At 39.9% G+C, this 17,419-nt stretch overlaps 2 protein-coding genes across 16 annotated transcripts in view; one reads left to right on the plus strand and one right to left on the minus strand.

The window, feature by feature from the left end:
• CFAP70 (cilia and flagella associated protein 70) overlaps window positions 1-17,419 on the plus strand; it is a 98,847-nt gene that overhangs the window by 71,169 nt on the left and 10,259 nt on the right. The window lies entirely within an intron of this gene.
• Window positions 9,992-12,768, minus strand: LOC306659507 (ankyrin repeat and SOCS box protein 12-like). The gene is made up of 2 exons (XM_079137124.1): window positions 11,036-12,768; window positions 9,992-10,620 (listed from the first exon to the last, which is right to left on the minus strand). The coding sequence occupies exons 1-2, from the start codon at window positions 11,883-11,885 to the stop codon at window positions 10,487-10,489; spliced, it is 984 nt and encodes a 327-aa protein (XP_078993250.1). The 5' UTR covers window positions 11,886-12,768; the 3' UTR covers window positions 9,992-10,486.

Consider the following 17,419-nt stretch of genomic DNA (forward strand, 5'->3'; position numbering starts at 1 on the left):
ATTGAAACATAACCTTTTACCCCATAAATATACACAATTGTATGTCAGTTAAAAAAACTAAAAAAAAAAAAGGTTGTTAGTCAGCCTTTCTGTTCTATTATGTATCAACTTAGATACAATAGGAATTGATTTTGACTTCAGGGTTTGGCAGAACTCAACTATAAAACAAAGCCTGAGTTTTTGGCAAAAAGGGGTGTTCAATAACCATTTAATCCTAATTTTTTTCATATTTATCTTCTGTGTTTCACATTACATTATTTGTGATGTTTTATTGTTGGTTTTTGGGTTTTTTTGGCTGTACAGGGATTTGAACCCAGTGGGGTTCTACCACTGAGCTACATCCCCAGACCTCAGTTTTGTTAATCTTTTCTATATTTGTTCTCTAAATCATTGATTGGTGCCCTTAAATTTTGAGTAGTTTTTCTTTATTGCTTTGGGTTTAAAATGTTGCTCTCTTTAATTTTGCTTTATGGTTGTGCCATATATATTTTTTAAATTTGTTTTTGTAGTTGTAGATGGACAGTATGCCTTTATTTGTTTATTTTTATGAGGTGCTGAGGATCGAACCCAGGGCTTCACACGTGCTAGCCAAGCGCTCTGCCACTGAGCTACAGCCCCAGTTCGTGCCATCTTAATGTGATCACTTTAATTTTTTTTTGTGAAATCATTTGTTTTAGTAGGAACTGAAACTGATTCCTTGCCCGGAAGGTTTAATTCCACAAACAGACAAAGTGAAGAAAAAGACAAGGCAGGCAGAGAGGGATGTGAACCTGTGTAATTATGTTTGTAGCTGACATTTCATTATGACAGGCTGCAAAAGGCAAGCTGGTTGCTGTGTATGTACACCTGGCTTGGTCTTGTGAGACATCTCTGAGCATTCAGGCTGTGTAGACTCTCTGTGCTTCTGAATAGTCTTTTCTCCTCTCTCTCCCAGGGTCAGAATTCATCATATGGGGAGTTCATTTCACTCATACTTCCAAGTTGCATCATCTGGCCCTCTGGCAGCTGCTTTGGAAGTCATATGCCATGCCCTGAGGTATAGGATTTCATCTAATCCAGAAGTGGTGGGAAGAGCCAGGAATTCAGATTATGTGGCTGGTTGACCTCCTTGCACAGAGTTGGCCAATGGGGGAGGACTTGGCTCTCTTTGGTAAAGAATTAAATAGTTCCTAGGTTGTGGAACTCTGTGGACCCACGTGATGGCAGTGTTTTGAAAGAAACTTTTTGGGTTTCTCTATTAACAGGTAGCTACTGTCCCCAGCAGCTTTCTAGAAGCCAGTACAGAAAAGATTCACCTGCATGGGTCTCTTTGAGGAGGTCTCAATGTCAGGGATCAGATTGTAGGCACAGCTTCAATGGTAACAACCGCAATGGAAAAGTTTAGGAGTTACAGGTCCTCAAGCTAGGCAAGGTGACCGGAGAGGGGTGGATGGAAGTCCTCCATCCCAGGTCTCATGTAGCAATAGCAGGCATGTGCATGCAGAAAAAAGCTTCCCCTGTTTAAGGGATGTCATGTGGGCGGGGTGTCTTAATTCTGAGGAGTTAGTTCTTATTTTTGAGGCAAAGAAAGTTGAGTGGTTTGGTGTGAGGTTGGTGTTAAAGCAGGCTCTGCAGAGGGACTTCTTATCTATTTTGGTCAGCCTTGGCCTCGCCTAGGCAACAGTCAACTGTTGTTTCACCATTGCTCCCAAGACAGGTGGTCAACTTTAGTAGCAGGACTGAATGGATCCCACATAAAGAACAGGTGGTATGGTGCCTGGTGCAGAGCATGCAACTTGGGGACCAGGAGACTATGGCTTGGCAGAACCTGGCGTGCATTTCTTAAGTATGATACGTCAATGTCAATTCTTATACTATTATTTCTATATAAATACGGTTCTCTGCTGAGCTATTTCTATACTGTTTGGTTTTGTTCTTTTATAGCTTCATTTTCCCAAGAACTAATAATCACCTAATTGATTCATTAGGTTAGTCTTTTGTGTTCCTTTTTGCCTCTTTTTGTTTTTTTCCCAAATGCTCAAAAATGACTGTTAAATATCTGTTAATATTTTCCATATGTTCAAATGCATGAGTCCATTTTTTCCCCTAGAGATATTTCTTCTTCCCAAAGCCTTCTATCTTTCCTTCTTCTTTTTGGTATCAAGGATTGAACACAGGGGTGCTTAACCACCGAGCCACATCCTACATACCTGACCCTTTTTATTTTCCATTTGGAGACAGGGTCTGCTAAGGTGATTAGGGCCTTGCTAAATTGTTGAGGCTGGCTTTGAACTTGCGATCCTCCTACCTCAGCCTCGTAAGCTGCTGAGATTACAGTTGTGCACCATCACACTAGGCTTCTATCTTGCTTTCTTGGCCTGATGGACAGCTCTTCACCTGGGACATTCCTTCACTATGATTCTGAAATTCTCTTTTCACCTCAAGATACATTATTTATTGGATTCTTCAGTTTCCTCCCTCATAGTTTGCTCCTCCATTTTGGTGGGGCACCTCCTCCATCAACTTCCTAAGAATCTATGTGTGGTAAATCTACTGAGGTCACTCATGCATAAAAATATCTTTATTCTATTATATCCTTTAATAAATAATATAATATACATGTTCGCATGTGTCACCTAGGAATAAGAGTATATTTCTACATTATGAGAGCATCTTTTTATATACATAAACATAAATGAATACAAAAGCAATATTGACAAAAATGGTGATTTTTGAATTCACATGGAGTATTTGAGGATGTTTATTTTACTGTTCTTTCAATCTTAATGTGCTTAAAAACTTATATAATAAAAATATGAAAAATATTGTCAGAAATAATTTCAGAATTTGAGGAAATTCTTGATTGCCTTCTATTAAAGCAGTCTCATTTATGAGTAGTTCAGTGCCATTCTGATTTCCAGTGCTTTATTACTGACCTGAAATTTTAATATCAGATGTGTTCTCTTAATCCGAAATTTCAATGGGAGAAGTCTAGCTGTTCTCCTTTTCATTTGTTGATGTGAACACTGGGTAGGTTCTGTCTGTCTGGAGATCCATGCCCTTTTAGGCCTGGAACAATTTCTGATCATTTCTTCGGTTACTTCCTCACTGGTATTCTCGTAGTGCTTTCTTTTTTCTTTGATTTTCAATATATATATATTTTTTTGGTTGTAGATAGACATAATATCTGTATTTAATTTATTTATTTTCATGTGGTGCTGAGGGTCAAACCCAGTGCTTCACGTGTGCCTGGTAACAGTCCCAGCCCCTCCTTGTGCTTTCTTTTTATAAACTATTAATCAAATATTGACTTTGTGAATTCATTTCACAATTTTTTCTCTCAATTTTCTCCTTTTGTTGTTATATTATACTGCTGTAATTTCTCAACTTTGAGTCCTTGTTATTGAAGTTTTTGTTTTGATTTTTCCTTTAAAAAATTGTACTCAGAGGTTTTATATTGTGCTAGGAATGGGATCCTGGGCCTCACGCATTCTAAGCACACACTCGACTGCTTACCTCCTCAGCCCCAAGATTTCTTTTTTTGTTGTTTGGTTTTTCCTTTTTAAAATACAGTTGTATTGTTATTTCTTGTATTTAGTGTCTTTTTTCTTTTCTTCAAGGATTCTGAGTACACTATGGGTGTGTGTGGGGGACGGTTCTTCTCTTGCCTTCACTTCCCTGAGTTCTTTTTTCAAATCTTTCATATGCTTTTATTTTATAGGTCTTCTCAGTTATCAAGAACAGTATTTTAAAATTTCTTACTCTGATTGAGAACGTGTCTATTTATTCTTGTAGTTCCACCAAATTTTTGTTTTACATGTATCGGGAGTCAGTTATTTGATGTACAGACATTGAAAAGGTTTGTCCTCCTGTTAATCAAGCCGTCTTTCATTGAGTGGTCACTCTATAAACCTAGTGATGGTTTGCACTTTCACTCTGTGATGTGATTACACTACTACTATTTGTTGTTAGTATTTGTTTGGTATTTGCACAATCACAGAGGGCTGGTGACTCGAACCTGGGTCTCCAGCATGAGAGTCAGGCACTCTACCACATGAGCTCTATGGCCAGCACTGTTGTTAGTATTTGTATGATATATCTTTTCCATCTTTTTATTTTCAAGCTTTCTTGTGATTGTGTTTTAGATATCTCTTAGAAATACCGTATTGCTTGGGTGTTGCTTTTGTTTATCCAACCATATTTATTTTTCTAATTGGAGTATTACATTGTTGATATCCTGGTGTTCAGGAACAGTGTTACTGTGTGCTTCGTATTTAGCACGGTATATGCGAGCGCAAGCATGAGAATGTGTGTATTCCTTTTCTCTCTTGTCTTGCCTTCTTTGAGATTGATTGAAATTTTGTTATACCATTTTCTCCTTCTATTAGCTTATAAATTATTCTTATATAATTTATTTTTTTGCAGTGCTAGGGATTAAATTCAGGGCCTTGTACATACTAAGCAAGTGCTCCGCCATTGAGCTGTATCTCCTGCTATATTTTATATATTTTAATGCTTTCTATCTTTTAATTCCACAAGATGCTGTGACTATTATCACTATTACTGTTTTAAACTATTAATATTCTTTAGATGACTTCATATATTCACCATTGTAGGGGCTGGGTAGATAGCTCAGTTGGTAGAGTGCTTGCCTCGTAAGCACAAGGCCCTGGGTTCAATCCCCAGCACCCAAAAAAAAAAAAAATTAATAATTAATAACTAACCATTGTAATTTTTTTTTCATTTCTTCTGCATCTCCAATTTCTCACCCTGGATTGCTTTGCCTCTGACACACACTTTAATATTTCATTTTGTTTAGACGTGATCTTTCTGGTTTTAGTCTAAGAATGTCTTTCTTTTCATTTTTGAAGGACATTTTTGTTTCATATAGATTGTAGTTGCTAGTTATTATCTTTCAGCACTTTAAAAGATGATTTTAGGAAAGAAAGAAAGAGGGGAGATCCAAGATGGTGGACTAGAGGGAGGCTGCATTCCTTGTCGCTCTGTAACTCCGGTTTCAAGCAGAGGATATCTGTTTCTTGGTGAGGCAGTTTTTGCTGCTTATTGAACCCCTGCTGTTTACCCCATTTGTCTGCTGTGATCACTTGCAGTCTGCCAGCATATCGATGCGTTTTTTGAGTGCAGATGGCTCACTGTCAGGCGCCTATCATGTGCCATTTGCCTGCCTCTCACCTGTCCATCACCTGCCTTACACCTATCCATCACCCAACGCACGAGGTTCATCTCCCGATCGTCCAACAACAGTCAGCAAACTGATCGCCGACCTCCAGCAGAGCTCCAGCTGCCTGCTGTTGCCTGGAAGTTTACTGTTACAGTACCTGTAGGTTTGATTACATGTGGCTGCCGCCATTTTGAGACAACAGCCAGGCCCCATAGGACCCCTGGCTGGACTGACTGAGTCCCGTCTCCAGGATCCCTCAGCCCGACCGATCACTCCCTGTTTCTGGGGCCCTCACATCAACTGACTGCTCCCTGCCACCAGGACCCCCAGACCAACTGACTGCATCCTATCACTGGGACCCCAGACCAACTGATTGCAACAAGCCTCCAAGATCCTGCAACCACATCAATCACACCTGACCTCCAGGACCCCTGCCTGACCAACCACACCCCACCTCCAGGACCTCCAGCTAACCACGTCCACACCCTGAGCTGCAGTTCCCCATTTGCCAACACATTTGGAAGCCAGAGAGGCCATCTTGGATAATCCTGGAAGCCGTACCTCCAATCTTTAGGTTGGGCAAATCCCATCCTGAGGCGCCTGCTGGAGGCTTGAAGCTCATTGTCAGGTACCTCTCATGCATCAGGCTACTGAAGACTGGGAGGTTTGAATACTATATGACTCTTATACTGTAGATTTTATTTTTTCTCCTTATTGAAAAAATTTAAGTTTTTATTTCTTTACTTTTCTTGCTCTCTTTTCCTTTTGTTTACCTGTTCCCTCAGAGTCTCTTTCTCCCTTTTTTGCATGCTAACATCCAATGTCTTTTGATAGCACTCTCACCCTTTCTATTATCTAGAACTTCTGTATATTCTTTTCTTATCCCATTGACAGCCACATTCTACATCCCTCTGCATCCTCTTTGTCCTCCATTAGAAACTGCAGACCTTATTGAAATCTTTTTGTTATACTGAAGATAATATTTGAACTCATTCTGTTTATTATGACAATTTTGTTATTGTCCTCATAGGGGCTATTTGGTCTAGGATTGCATAGTGTCTGAATTGGGCACTGCTAATATTGATCTCCCCTTAAAGAAAAGGTTTTGGAAACCTATAGGGCCACTATAAGCCTGTGGGGGATTCTGCAATACCCCAGATCTGCACTGATAGAGGGAAAGATACATGAACAACATGAAAAAAAAAAAAAAAAGGGAAGAAAATGATCCAAACAAATCTAGATTCTATATTAATAGAATCCAATGACAGTATGGTAGAAGAAATGTCAGAAAAGCGCTTCAGATTATACATGATTAAGATGATTCGCAAAGCAAAGGATGAGATAAGAGAGCAAATGCAGGCAATGAATGATCATACCAATAAGTAGTTGAAAGAGCAACTGCAGGAAGCAAAAGATCATTTCAACAAAGAGGTAGAGATTCTCAAAAAAAACCAAATGGAAATCCTTGAAATGAGGGAAACAATAAACCAAATAAAAAACTCAATGGAAAGCAACACCAAAAGACGAGACCACTTGGAAGACAGAACCTCAGACAATGAAGACAAAATATTTAATCTTGAAAATAAAGTTGCCCAAACAGAGAAGATGGTAAGAAATCATGAACAGAATCTCCAAGAACTATGGGACATCATGAAAAGACCAAATTTAAGAATTATTGGGATTGAGGAAGGCACAGAGATACAAACCAAAGTAATGAACAACCTATTCAATGAAATATCAGAAAATTTCCCAAACCTGAAGAATGAAATGGAAAATAAAATACAAGAGGCTTACAGAACACCAAATGCACAGAATCACAACAGATCCACACCAAGGCCCATTATAATGAAAATGTCTAACATTCAAAATAAAGGATTTTGAAGGCCGCAAAAGAAAAGAATCAGATTACATATAGGGGAAAACCAATATGGAAAGCAGCCGACTTCTCAACCCAGACTCTAAAAGCTAGAAGGGCCTGGACCAACATATTTCAAGCTCTGAAAGAACATGGTTGCCAACCAAGAATCCTATACCCAGCAAAACTAACCTTCAGATTTGAAGATGAAATAAAATCCTTCCATGATAAACAAAAGTTGGAAGAATTTACAAATAGAAAGCCTGCACTACAGAATGTTCTCAATAAAATATTCCATGAGGAGAAAATGAAAAACAAAAATGGAGGTCAGCAAAGGGAGGAACTACTTTAGAAAAAAACCACTCAAAGGAGAAACCAAGCCAAATTAAAAACCAAAAATAAGCCAAATGACTGGGAATACAAATCATATCTCAATAATAACCCTGAATGTTAATGGCCTAAACTCATCAATCAAAAGACAAAGACTGGCAGAATTGATTCAAAAGAAAGACCCAACAATAATGCTGCCTGCAAGAGACTCATCTCATAGAAAAAGACATCCACAGACTAAAGGTGAAAGAATGGGAAAAAACCTACCACACACATGGACTTAGTAAAAAAGCAGGGGTTTCCATCCTTATATCAGAAAAAGTGGACTTCAAGCCATAGTTAGTCAGAAGAGATAAAGAAGGACATTTCATACTGCTTAAGGGAACCATAAATCAGCAAGACATAACGATAGTAAATATTTATGCCCCCAAAAATGGTGCATCCCTGTACATTAAACAAATCCTTCTCAATTTCAAGAATCACATAGACCAAAACACAATAATTCTGGGTGACTTTAACGTACCGCTGTCACCACTAGATAGATCTTCCAAACAAAAACCAACCAAGGAAACCATAGAACTCAATAACACAATCAATAACCTAGACTTAATAGACATATATAGAATATTCCATCCATTAATGAGCGGATTCACTTTCTTCTCAGCAGCACACGGCACCTTCTCAAAAATAGACCATATGTGATGCCACAAAGCAGCCCTTAGGAAATACAAAAAAATAGAGATAATGCCTTGTGTTCTATCAGATCATAATGGATTGAGAGTAGAAATCAATGACAAAATAAAAAACAGAAATTTCTCCAACACCTGGAGACTAAATAATATGCTATTGAATGAAACATGGATAATAGAAAACATCAGGGAGGAGATAAAAAAATTCTTAGAGGTCAATGAGAACAACGATACAACATATCAAAATCTCTGGGACACTATGAAAGCGGTACTAAGAGGAAAATTCATTGCATGGAGTGCATTCCAGAAAGGAATAGAAAGTCAACAACTAAATGACCTAACATTACAGCTCAAAGCCCTAGAAAAAGAACAGAATAACAGCAAAAGTAGTAGAAGACAGGAAATAATTAAAATCAGAGCTGAAATCAATGAAACTGAAACAAAGGAACAATTCAAAAAATTGACAAAACAAAGTTGGTTCTTCAAGAAAGTAAACAAAATAGACAAACCCTTAGCCACACTAACAAAGAGAAGGAGAGAGAAAACTCAAATTACTAAAATTCGTGATGAAAAAGTAAATATCACGACAGACATCACTGAGATACATAACATAATGAGAAGCTACTTTGAAAATCTGTATTCCAAAAAAATAGAAACTACCGAAGATATTGACACATTTCTAGAGACATATGCTCCTCCTAAACTGTACCAGGAGGACATACACAATTTAAAGAGATCAATATCAAGCAATGAAATAGAAGAAGCCATTAAAAACCTACCATCCAAGAAAAGCCCAGGACCAGACGGATTCTCAGCCGAGTTCTACAAGACCATCAAAGAAGAAATCATTCCAATAGTTCTCAAAGTATTCCAGGAAATAGAAAAGGAGGGTACCCTACCGAACTCATTCTATGAAGCTAATATCACCCTCATACCCAAACCAGGCAAAGACACATAATGGAAAGAAAATTTTAGACCAATATCCTTAATGAATATAGATGCAAAAATCCTTAACAAAATATTGTCAAACCATATCCAAAACATATTAAGAAAATTGTGCACGATGATCAAGTGGGGTTCATCCCTGGAATGCAAGGATGATTTAACATCTGTAAATCAATAAACATAATCCATCATGTCAATAGACTTAAGGATAAGAATCATATGGTTATTTCAATTGACGCAGAAAAAGCGTTCGACAAATACAACACCCCTTCATGCTGAAAACACTAGAAAAAATAGGGATAGTGGGAACATACCTAAACATTGTAAAGGCTATTTATGCTAAGCCCATGGCCAACATCATTCTTAATGGAGAAAAACTGAAAGCATTCCCTTTAAAACCGGGAAGAAAACAGGGATGTCCTCTTTCACCCCTTCTATTCAACATTGTCCTCGAAACTCTAGCCAGAGCAATTAGGCAGACCAAAGAAATTAAAGGGATATGAATAGGAAAAGAGGAACTTAAGATGTTACTGTTTGCTGATGACATGATTCTATATTTAGAGGATCCAAAAACAACCTCCAGAAAACTTCTAGACCTCATCTGTGAATTCAACAAAATAGCAGGCTATAAAATCAACACGCATAAATCTAAAGCATTTTTATACGTAAGCAATGAAACATCTGAAAGGGAAATGAGGAAAACAACTCCATTTGCAATAGCCTCAAAAAAAAAAAAAAATACTTGGGAAACAATCTAACCAAAGAGGTAAAAGATCTCTACAATGAAAACTATAAAACATTGAAGAAAGAAATTGAGGAAGACCTTAGAAGATGTAAAGATCTCCCATGTTCTTGGATAGGCAGAATTAATATTGTCAAAATGGCCATACTACCAAAAGTGCTATACAGATTCAATGCAATTCCAATTAAAATTCCCATGACGTACCTTACAGAAATAGAGCAAGCAATCGTGAAATTCATCTGGAGTAAGAATAGCTAAAGCAATCCTTAGCAGGAAGAATGAAACAGGGGGTATCGCAATACCAGAACTTCAACTATACTACAAAGCAATAGTAACAAAAACGGCATGGTATTGGCACCAAAATAGACAGGTAGATCAATGGTACAGAATAGAGGACACAGACACAAACCCAAATAAATACAATTTTCTAATACTAGACAAAGGTGCCAAAAATATGCAATGGAGAAAAGACAGCCTGTTGTTGAACAAATGGTGCTGGGAAAACTGGAAATCCATATGCAACAGAATGAAACTAAACCCCTATCTCTCACCCTGCACAAAAATCAACTCACAATGGATCAAGGACCTTGAAATCAGACCAGAGACCTTGCATCTTTTTTTTTTTTTTTTTTTTTTTTTTTTATTTTGCTGATGATTTAATAGTGGAGGATAATATGGGAGAGAAGCTCCAGTTGAGTGGGTTGTCATGCCTTACAGCTACCTGGGTTTTGGAGGCATCGTGGGCTGCTTGGAACATTGCAAGATCACGGTTTGTATTTGAGGTAGCTAATCAACACAGGGGGAATATCCAGCTGGTCGAAGGCTTGTAGTTGGCGGGCCTGGTGCAGGACTCTGCGGGTAACTAAACGGGCCTGGGATAGGAGTGACCGTGGAATGGCTATAGCAAGGAGAAACAGGTCATGAGGAGAAAGTCTCAATGTAATTCTGGGCAAGCTATATCCTCCTTTCCCTGTCTGTCACAGCCTTAACATCTTCTCCTTCTAAGAAATGTCCCCTTCCCCACTCCCAAGGCATGGTATCATGGGAATGCACTGAGGTAGAGAGCCTGCTCAAGGTCAGAAAAAAGTCCTTGCAGAGACATGACCAGAAATTGAACATGTGGTCCCTCCATTCAATCTTAGTAGCTCTTTCTTAAATAACATTGAATCAGTAACTTCTTTTCCACTAAGGACCCAGGAGAAGGAGAAAATTGGAGTTTTCTTCAACTCATCCTCGAGGACTAGTTTGAAGAGTGATTTGGGACCCTGGGACCTACAAGCTAGGAGGCCTATGGGGCTGGTCTGCTCACTCACCTCGGGCCTGCATCAGCAATGCAACACCTTTATCCTCTTGAGAGGTCAGGCCCAGAGGGATAGATGGAAGGTAGATGTTAGCACCAAAGTCAATTAACAGCTGAATATACTCTGGATCACAATTATGGTAAAGGCAGGTGTCAATAAGAGTGCGGGGCTCTGGAACACGAGCCAGTAGGTCCTGGTCAGTGCAGTTGTAATCAGGATCTGCTCCATGGAGCAAAAGCAGACGGAAACAGTCCAGGTGCCCATAGACTGCAGCCAAATAGAGAGGGCCAGAACATGAAGCTACATTTGATGCCCACGCTGGTAGTTTTGCCTTGACATTGGGCTCTGCGCCATGGCTTAGGAGCTCCTGCAGGATGTCAACAGCACCATCACGGGCAGCTGTGAGCACAGGAGAACAGTTGTTGTAGATGCTACCTCCAGGACATGCACCAGCTTCTAAAAGCACACGCACACAGTCCAGATGGCCATTACTGACGGCGGTGAATAGTGGTGTCTGTGCCTTGACGTCTAAGCTGTCAACATCAGCACCATGTGCCAGGAGGACCTGCAAACAGTTCAAGTGTCCACGGGAAGCAGCCAAGCGCAGTGGTGTCCCATGAACACCCCAGCCACTCCTGCTGTTGATGAAACGTTTGTAACGCTCCTGGTGTAGAAGTTGATCCAAGGTAGAGGAGTCATTGTCATATACTGCTTGATGGAGAGCCTGCTTTTCCCCCGTTTCTGTGTCCTCCTCCTCTCTTTCGGGCTGCAGGAGGGAGAAGATCTTAGTGACGTCCATGAGGTTCATCTTGACTGATTTTAACAGGACTTCTTTCATTACAAGGAGGAAGATATGCCACATAGGACTTTGGCCTGAGGCCACGCTGATCTGGGTTGCTTCTTCTGGACTTCTTCAGTGCACCTCGGCCCTGGTGGACCCTGAATGGGGAGCCCTTACTGCCCCAGGCTACAGCAGGAGGGACCCTCTCCCTCCACTATTAGCAACCCAGCAGAAAAGCTCGTAGTTGGTTCCAAGTCTGACTTGGTCCAGTGGGCTAATTTTAGGCTATCCTCCACCCCCGCTCCGGAAGCCGTGTTATCTTACCAGTGCCTTTCTGGGAGCTATCCCAGCTAGAGGGGGTGGCCAGCCATAGGGAAGTCCTGGAAGAACTAACTGACAGGTGCTTGGGGAGGTTAGGGCTTCTGTTCGGAGCACGTCCTCATATACCCTGCTCCACCACTAAAATGCACACAGAGGTGAAGTCTATGAACTTTGAAAGTTCCCACCTCTTTGCCGAAAGGCCTGAGAAGGCTCAGCTTCACCTAGCACACTGTCATCTGCGCTGGAGCTTCTTTAATTTCTACAAATTTAATCTCTCCACATTTCCTTTCCCCCTTCTTTAGGACCTAGTAACATGGTGCCCTTCATTCTTCCCCAATTCCCGAGAGTGAGATAGGAAGAAGGATGTAAAAGCTTCCTCCGACCTTGCATCTTATACAAGAACAAGTAGGTCCAAATCTTCACCTTGTTGGCTTAGGATCAGACTTCCTTAACAGGACTCCCATAGCACAAGAAATAAAAGCAAGAATCAACAACTGGGATAGATTCAAACTAAATAGCTTTCTCTCAGCAAAGGAAACTATCAGCAATGCGAAGAGAGAGCCTACAGAGCGGGAGAATATCTTTGCCAATCATACTTCAGATAGAGCACTAATCTCCAGAATCTATAAAGAACTCAAAAAACTCTACACCACGAATACAAATAACCCATTATCAACAAATGGGCTAAGGAAATGAACAGACGCTTCACAGAAGATCTACAAGCAATCAACAAACATATGAAAAAATGTTCACCATCTTTAGTAATAAGAGAAATGCAAATCAAAACTACACTAAGATTCCATCTCACCCCAATTAGAATGGCGATTATCAAGAATACAAGCAACAACAGGTGTTGGAGAGGATGTGGGGAAAAAGGTACACTCATACATTGCTGGTGGGGATGCAAATTAGTGCAGCCACTCTGGAAAGCAGTGTGGAGATTCCTTAGAAAACTTGGAATGGAACCACCATTTGACCCAGCTATCTCACTCCTCGGCCTATACCCAAAGGACTTAAAATCAGCATACTACAGAGATACAGCCACATCAATGTTGATAGCTGCTCAATTCACAGTAGCCAGACTCTGGAAGCAACCTAGATATCCTTCAATTGATGAATGAATAAAGAAACTGTGGTAGGGCTGGGGAGATAGCTCAGCCGGTAGAGTGCTTGCCTCACAAGCACAAGGCCCTGAGTTCGATCCCCAGTACTGCAAAAAAAAAAAAAAAAAAAAAAAAAAAGAAAAGAAACTGTGGTGTATATATACAATGGCATATCACTCAGCTATAAAGAATAATAAAATTATGGCATTTGCCGGCAAATGGATGAAATTGGAGAATATCATGCTGAGATAAGCCAATCTCAAAAATCCAAAAGACTAATGATCTCACTGATAAGCAGATGATGACACATAATGGGGGGTGGGAGGGGGGCAAGACTAGAGGAAGGAGGGACTGTATAGAGGGAAAAGAGGGGTGGGAGGGGTGGGGGGGAAGAAAAAAATAACAGAATGAATCAAACATCATTACCCTATGTAAATGTATAATTACACAAATGGTATGCTGTTACTCCATGTACAAACAGAAACAACATGTATCCCATTTGTTTACAATAAAAATAAATTTTTAAAATGTCTTTTAATCTGGAAAATATTCTTGAAGTTTTTAAAATATATTTTGACTGAAACATGACTTTAAATTTTACATGTTAATGGGGTATCATGATATTTTGATACAAGCATACATTATGTAATGTTTAAATCAGAGTAAACATATCTTCAAACAAACAAAAAGTGAAAATATAAGAATACACAATACTGTCATATCCAGACATCCCTTTCCTCAATAAATTGATGCGTGAAAAATATTTGGATTCAAAGATGGTAGAGGTGTGAGACAGGGCAAAAATAATTTAAAAAGGAGGAAAGTCTCAATGGAAAATTAATTGGTTGTTTCCATTGGGTTTCAAAAATTTTCTCATTTTCCCTTCTCTGCAGATAGGTGGGTTGTCTAAAGTTTGATGTTAGCTCCAGTCCAGTGGGTGCCGGACCAGTTGGGTGGATGAGCTGACAACAAGATGCCTACACACCCTCTTACAGTCTTCCCACCATCATAGCTGGCCCCTTCTGTCCCTGTGCACTTCAAGAGTCACTGAGCTGGAGAGAGCCCAGTTTTCTCCAGTTTCTTCAACCTGTGCTCCCCCCAGGGAACAGCCCCTAGTCTCTGGCTTTTCATAGGTTTGCCAGACCCAGACTGCTCATGCAAACCCAGTTGCAAACTGATGGACCTGGGCTTCAGCTTCTCCAGGCCCTGTCTTGCTACAGTTCCAAGATATTAATGCCCTTTCAACTTGCAGAGTGACCACCAGGGATGTGCTCACACAAAGGAGCAACCCTGCAAAGAGGCAGACAGATACCACACTGAGTAGAAAGACCTCAGGTGCAACCAGACCTGTAGTTACCCCAGTGTATCTCCAGACTCTGATCTGAGTCCCCAGACTGAGGTAGCCATGCCCGGAGATGGTGGTGGCCTTCGTGGGAAACCTACAGACCCTGGCTGTGGTCCCAAGATGGCAGCAGCCACGTGTTACCAAACCTGTGGGTACTGTGACAATGGACTTCCAGGCAACAGTGGGTAGCACTGTTTTTGTTTTGTTTTTGTTTTTTTTTAAAATGGTCCAACTAAGTTGCTCAGGACCTTGCTAGTTGCTGAGGATGGCCTCAAACTTGCAATCCTTCCTGCCTGTCTCCCAAGTGGCTGGGATTATTGGTATGCACTACCATGCCCAGCATGATTAAATTCTTAACTTGATTTTTATCTTATCGAACGTGGTGACTATAGTTAAGTTCATGTCCTGAGCTCCACCGAGATTATTTGTATTTTTTGTCGTTTTTGTTCGTATTTTCTTTTGTTCATACATATTTCATATTGTATGTCTTGTTAGTTTTTTTTTTCCTTCAGTCATACCATTGGCAAATTTAGTTTGAGGGACTGAAATGATTTGAAGCTAAGCTATAATTCCTGTGAGGACCTACTTCAGTTTCACCATATTTTTTTTTTTTTTTTTTTTTGAGGGTCACTGTCTACCAGTGTCTTCCATAATTAGCTTGGGAAGTCAATCAAAAGTAAATTGAGACTATCAGACTCTCAGTCTCCCCCAGAAACCCATTATATATCCTGGCAGAAAATATAGTTCCAAATGATGGCCTTCCAAATCCTGGGCCTATTTCCTTTCCTAGCTTGAAAATTCTGTCTGGTTAATTCTCTGATGCATTTAACCAGGTTTTAAAAATATATATATTTAACTTTTTTCTGGTTACCCTCAGTGGGAAGAGTGGTCTGAATTGCTTTATCAATCAGTACTAGACTCAAAAGTCCTTCCTACCTACTTTTCCAGTTTTAAAGATCTGTTGATACCTCTTGTATTCACTTTTTCTCTTCTATTTTTTATCTGTAAATAAAAATTTATTCTTATTTTAATGTGATTTTGAAAGATGAAGGAATATAAACATGTGACCTTTCTACTCTAACTGCAAGTCTCCAACTTTTTAAACTGAACCCATAGTCCATCTCCAACACATTCTTTTGTTGGTGATCCAAAGTAACTCAATTTCTTTTCCATTTTATCACTAGAAGACCAGTGTACATGTGTTTCAAGTGATTGGCCTCAAGTTCTTATGTTCCCAATTTACCCACCTCCAACAATTCAGTTTCCATTTTGTCATTCTTAAGATTCATCGTAATGGCAGCAGCATGAAGTGGTGTGGCAAATCCTTTTGGGAATAACAAGTATAAGATATAAAATATTTAGGGATGGGGGTTTAACTCAGTGGTAGAGATCTTGCTTAGCACGTCCAAGGCCTTGGATCCAGCTCCAGCACGCCCCTACACAAATATATAAAACATTTTTAAAAACAACTATTTGAAAGTAGTCATCTAGTCTCTGTCATAGGTAATCAACTCTGCTTCTGTAGTGTAAAAGCATCTGTAGAAAATATGTAGGCACTGTATTTAAAAACATTTGACTGTGTTTCAGAACAACTTTATTTACACATATAAGTGGCAAGCCAGCCTGGTACAGTGGTGCATTGCCTATAATCCAGTGATTTAGGAGGCAGAGGGAGGATCCCAAATTCAAAGCCAGCTTCCCCAACTTAGTCAGGCCCTAGTTAACTTAGCAATACCCTGTCTCAAAAGAAAAAAGAAAAAGGGCTGGGTGTGGTGGCTCATGCCTGTAATCCCAGTGGCTGGGGAGGCTGAGGCAGGAGGATTCCAAGTTCAAAGCCAGCCACAATAATTTAGCAAGGCCTTAAGCAACTTAGAAATGTAAACAAGTCTATCAAGTTCATATGTTTCACATGTTTTACAAATTTTATCTTCTGTAATAACCTTTTAATAACCTTCCAAGATAGGAAGTGCTTTTTAAATCAAAATAAAAAATAAAAACGGACTGGGGATGTGGCTTAGTGCCTGGGTTCAATCCCCAGTAATAAAAAAATAAATATACACATAAATAAAAATAAAAAGGGCTAGGTATGTGGCTCAGGGTTAAGTGCCCCTGTGTTCAATCCCCGGTGTAAGCAAAAATTACCAAAACAGTTTTAGCACCATAAGGAAAGCACAAATAACCGGAATAGGAGCAGACTTCATGGATCAGCTATGCCTTTTATTTAGCAGCCAAGTCAGGCACCAGAGGGGCTCATTTTCTGGGTAGAAAATGGTCACTGTTTACAAGAGGAGCCTGGGTTTTTATAAGTTACACTGAGAGGTGACTTAATTATTGACAGAACGTGTCACTTTGGGCACTCAGAAAACAGGTTGTAAGAATTTGAAACTTGTTTTTACTGAGCAAGGATGGAGGGTCCAGTGTTTATCCTTTTCCTTTAGGGGTCATTGTACTATCACTGGGAAAGGATTAATGTTTAGCTTCTTCCTCCAGGGTCTGCTGTACTGGGAAAGAATTTGCTGGGAAAGGATCAATATTTGTCTTCCTCCCAGGGACTGCCATTTTAGGATTGGCATTCACCTCCTTCTCAGGGATTGTCTTGTTACTGGGAAGGAATTTACTGGGGGGAAGGATCAATGTTTTGCTGTCTTCCTCCCTCCCTCCTCCTCGGTCACACTGTCTTGGGGGTTTTCATTTTCCATATCCTTCACCTGGTACCCCCCAATCCCCACCCAAAAAAGGCAAGCCAGATGTGACCATTAGGCCATGGCTTGTATATTTCTGTCTTAGAGCAACCCAGTCAAACAAATATACTATAATATACTACAGGTAAGTCAAAATGGAATACT

Source organism: Sciurus vulgaris (genome assembly GCF_902686455.1).
Source record: "Sciurus vulgaris genome assembly, chromosome: 4".
NCBI lineage: Eukaryota > Metazoa > Chordata > Mammalia > Rodentia > Sciuridae > Sciurus > Sciurus vulgaris.

What these genes read in the sequence shown, in the direction of transcription:
- LOC306659507 (XM_079137124.1), bottom strand. Translation starts at nt 11,885, where the DNA reads ATGTGGCATATCTTCCTCCTTGTAATGAAAGAAGTCCTGTTAAAATCA. An exon ending in ATTGCTGATGCAGGCCCGAG is followed by an intron (nt 10,621 to 11,035) that starts GTGAGTGAGCAG and finishes TCCTTGCTATAG; the next exon opens with CCATTCCACGGTCACTCCTA.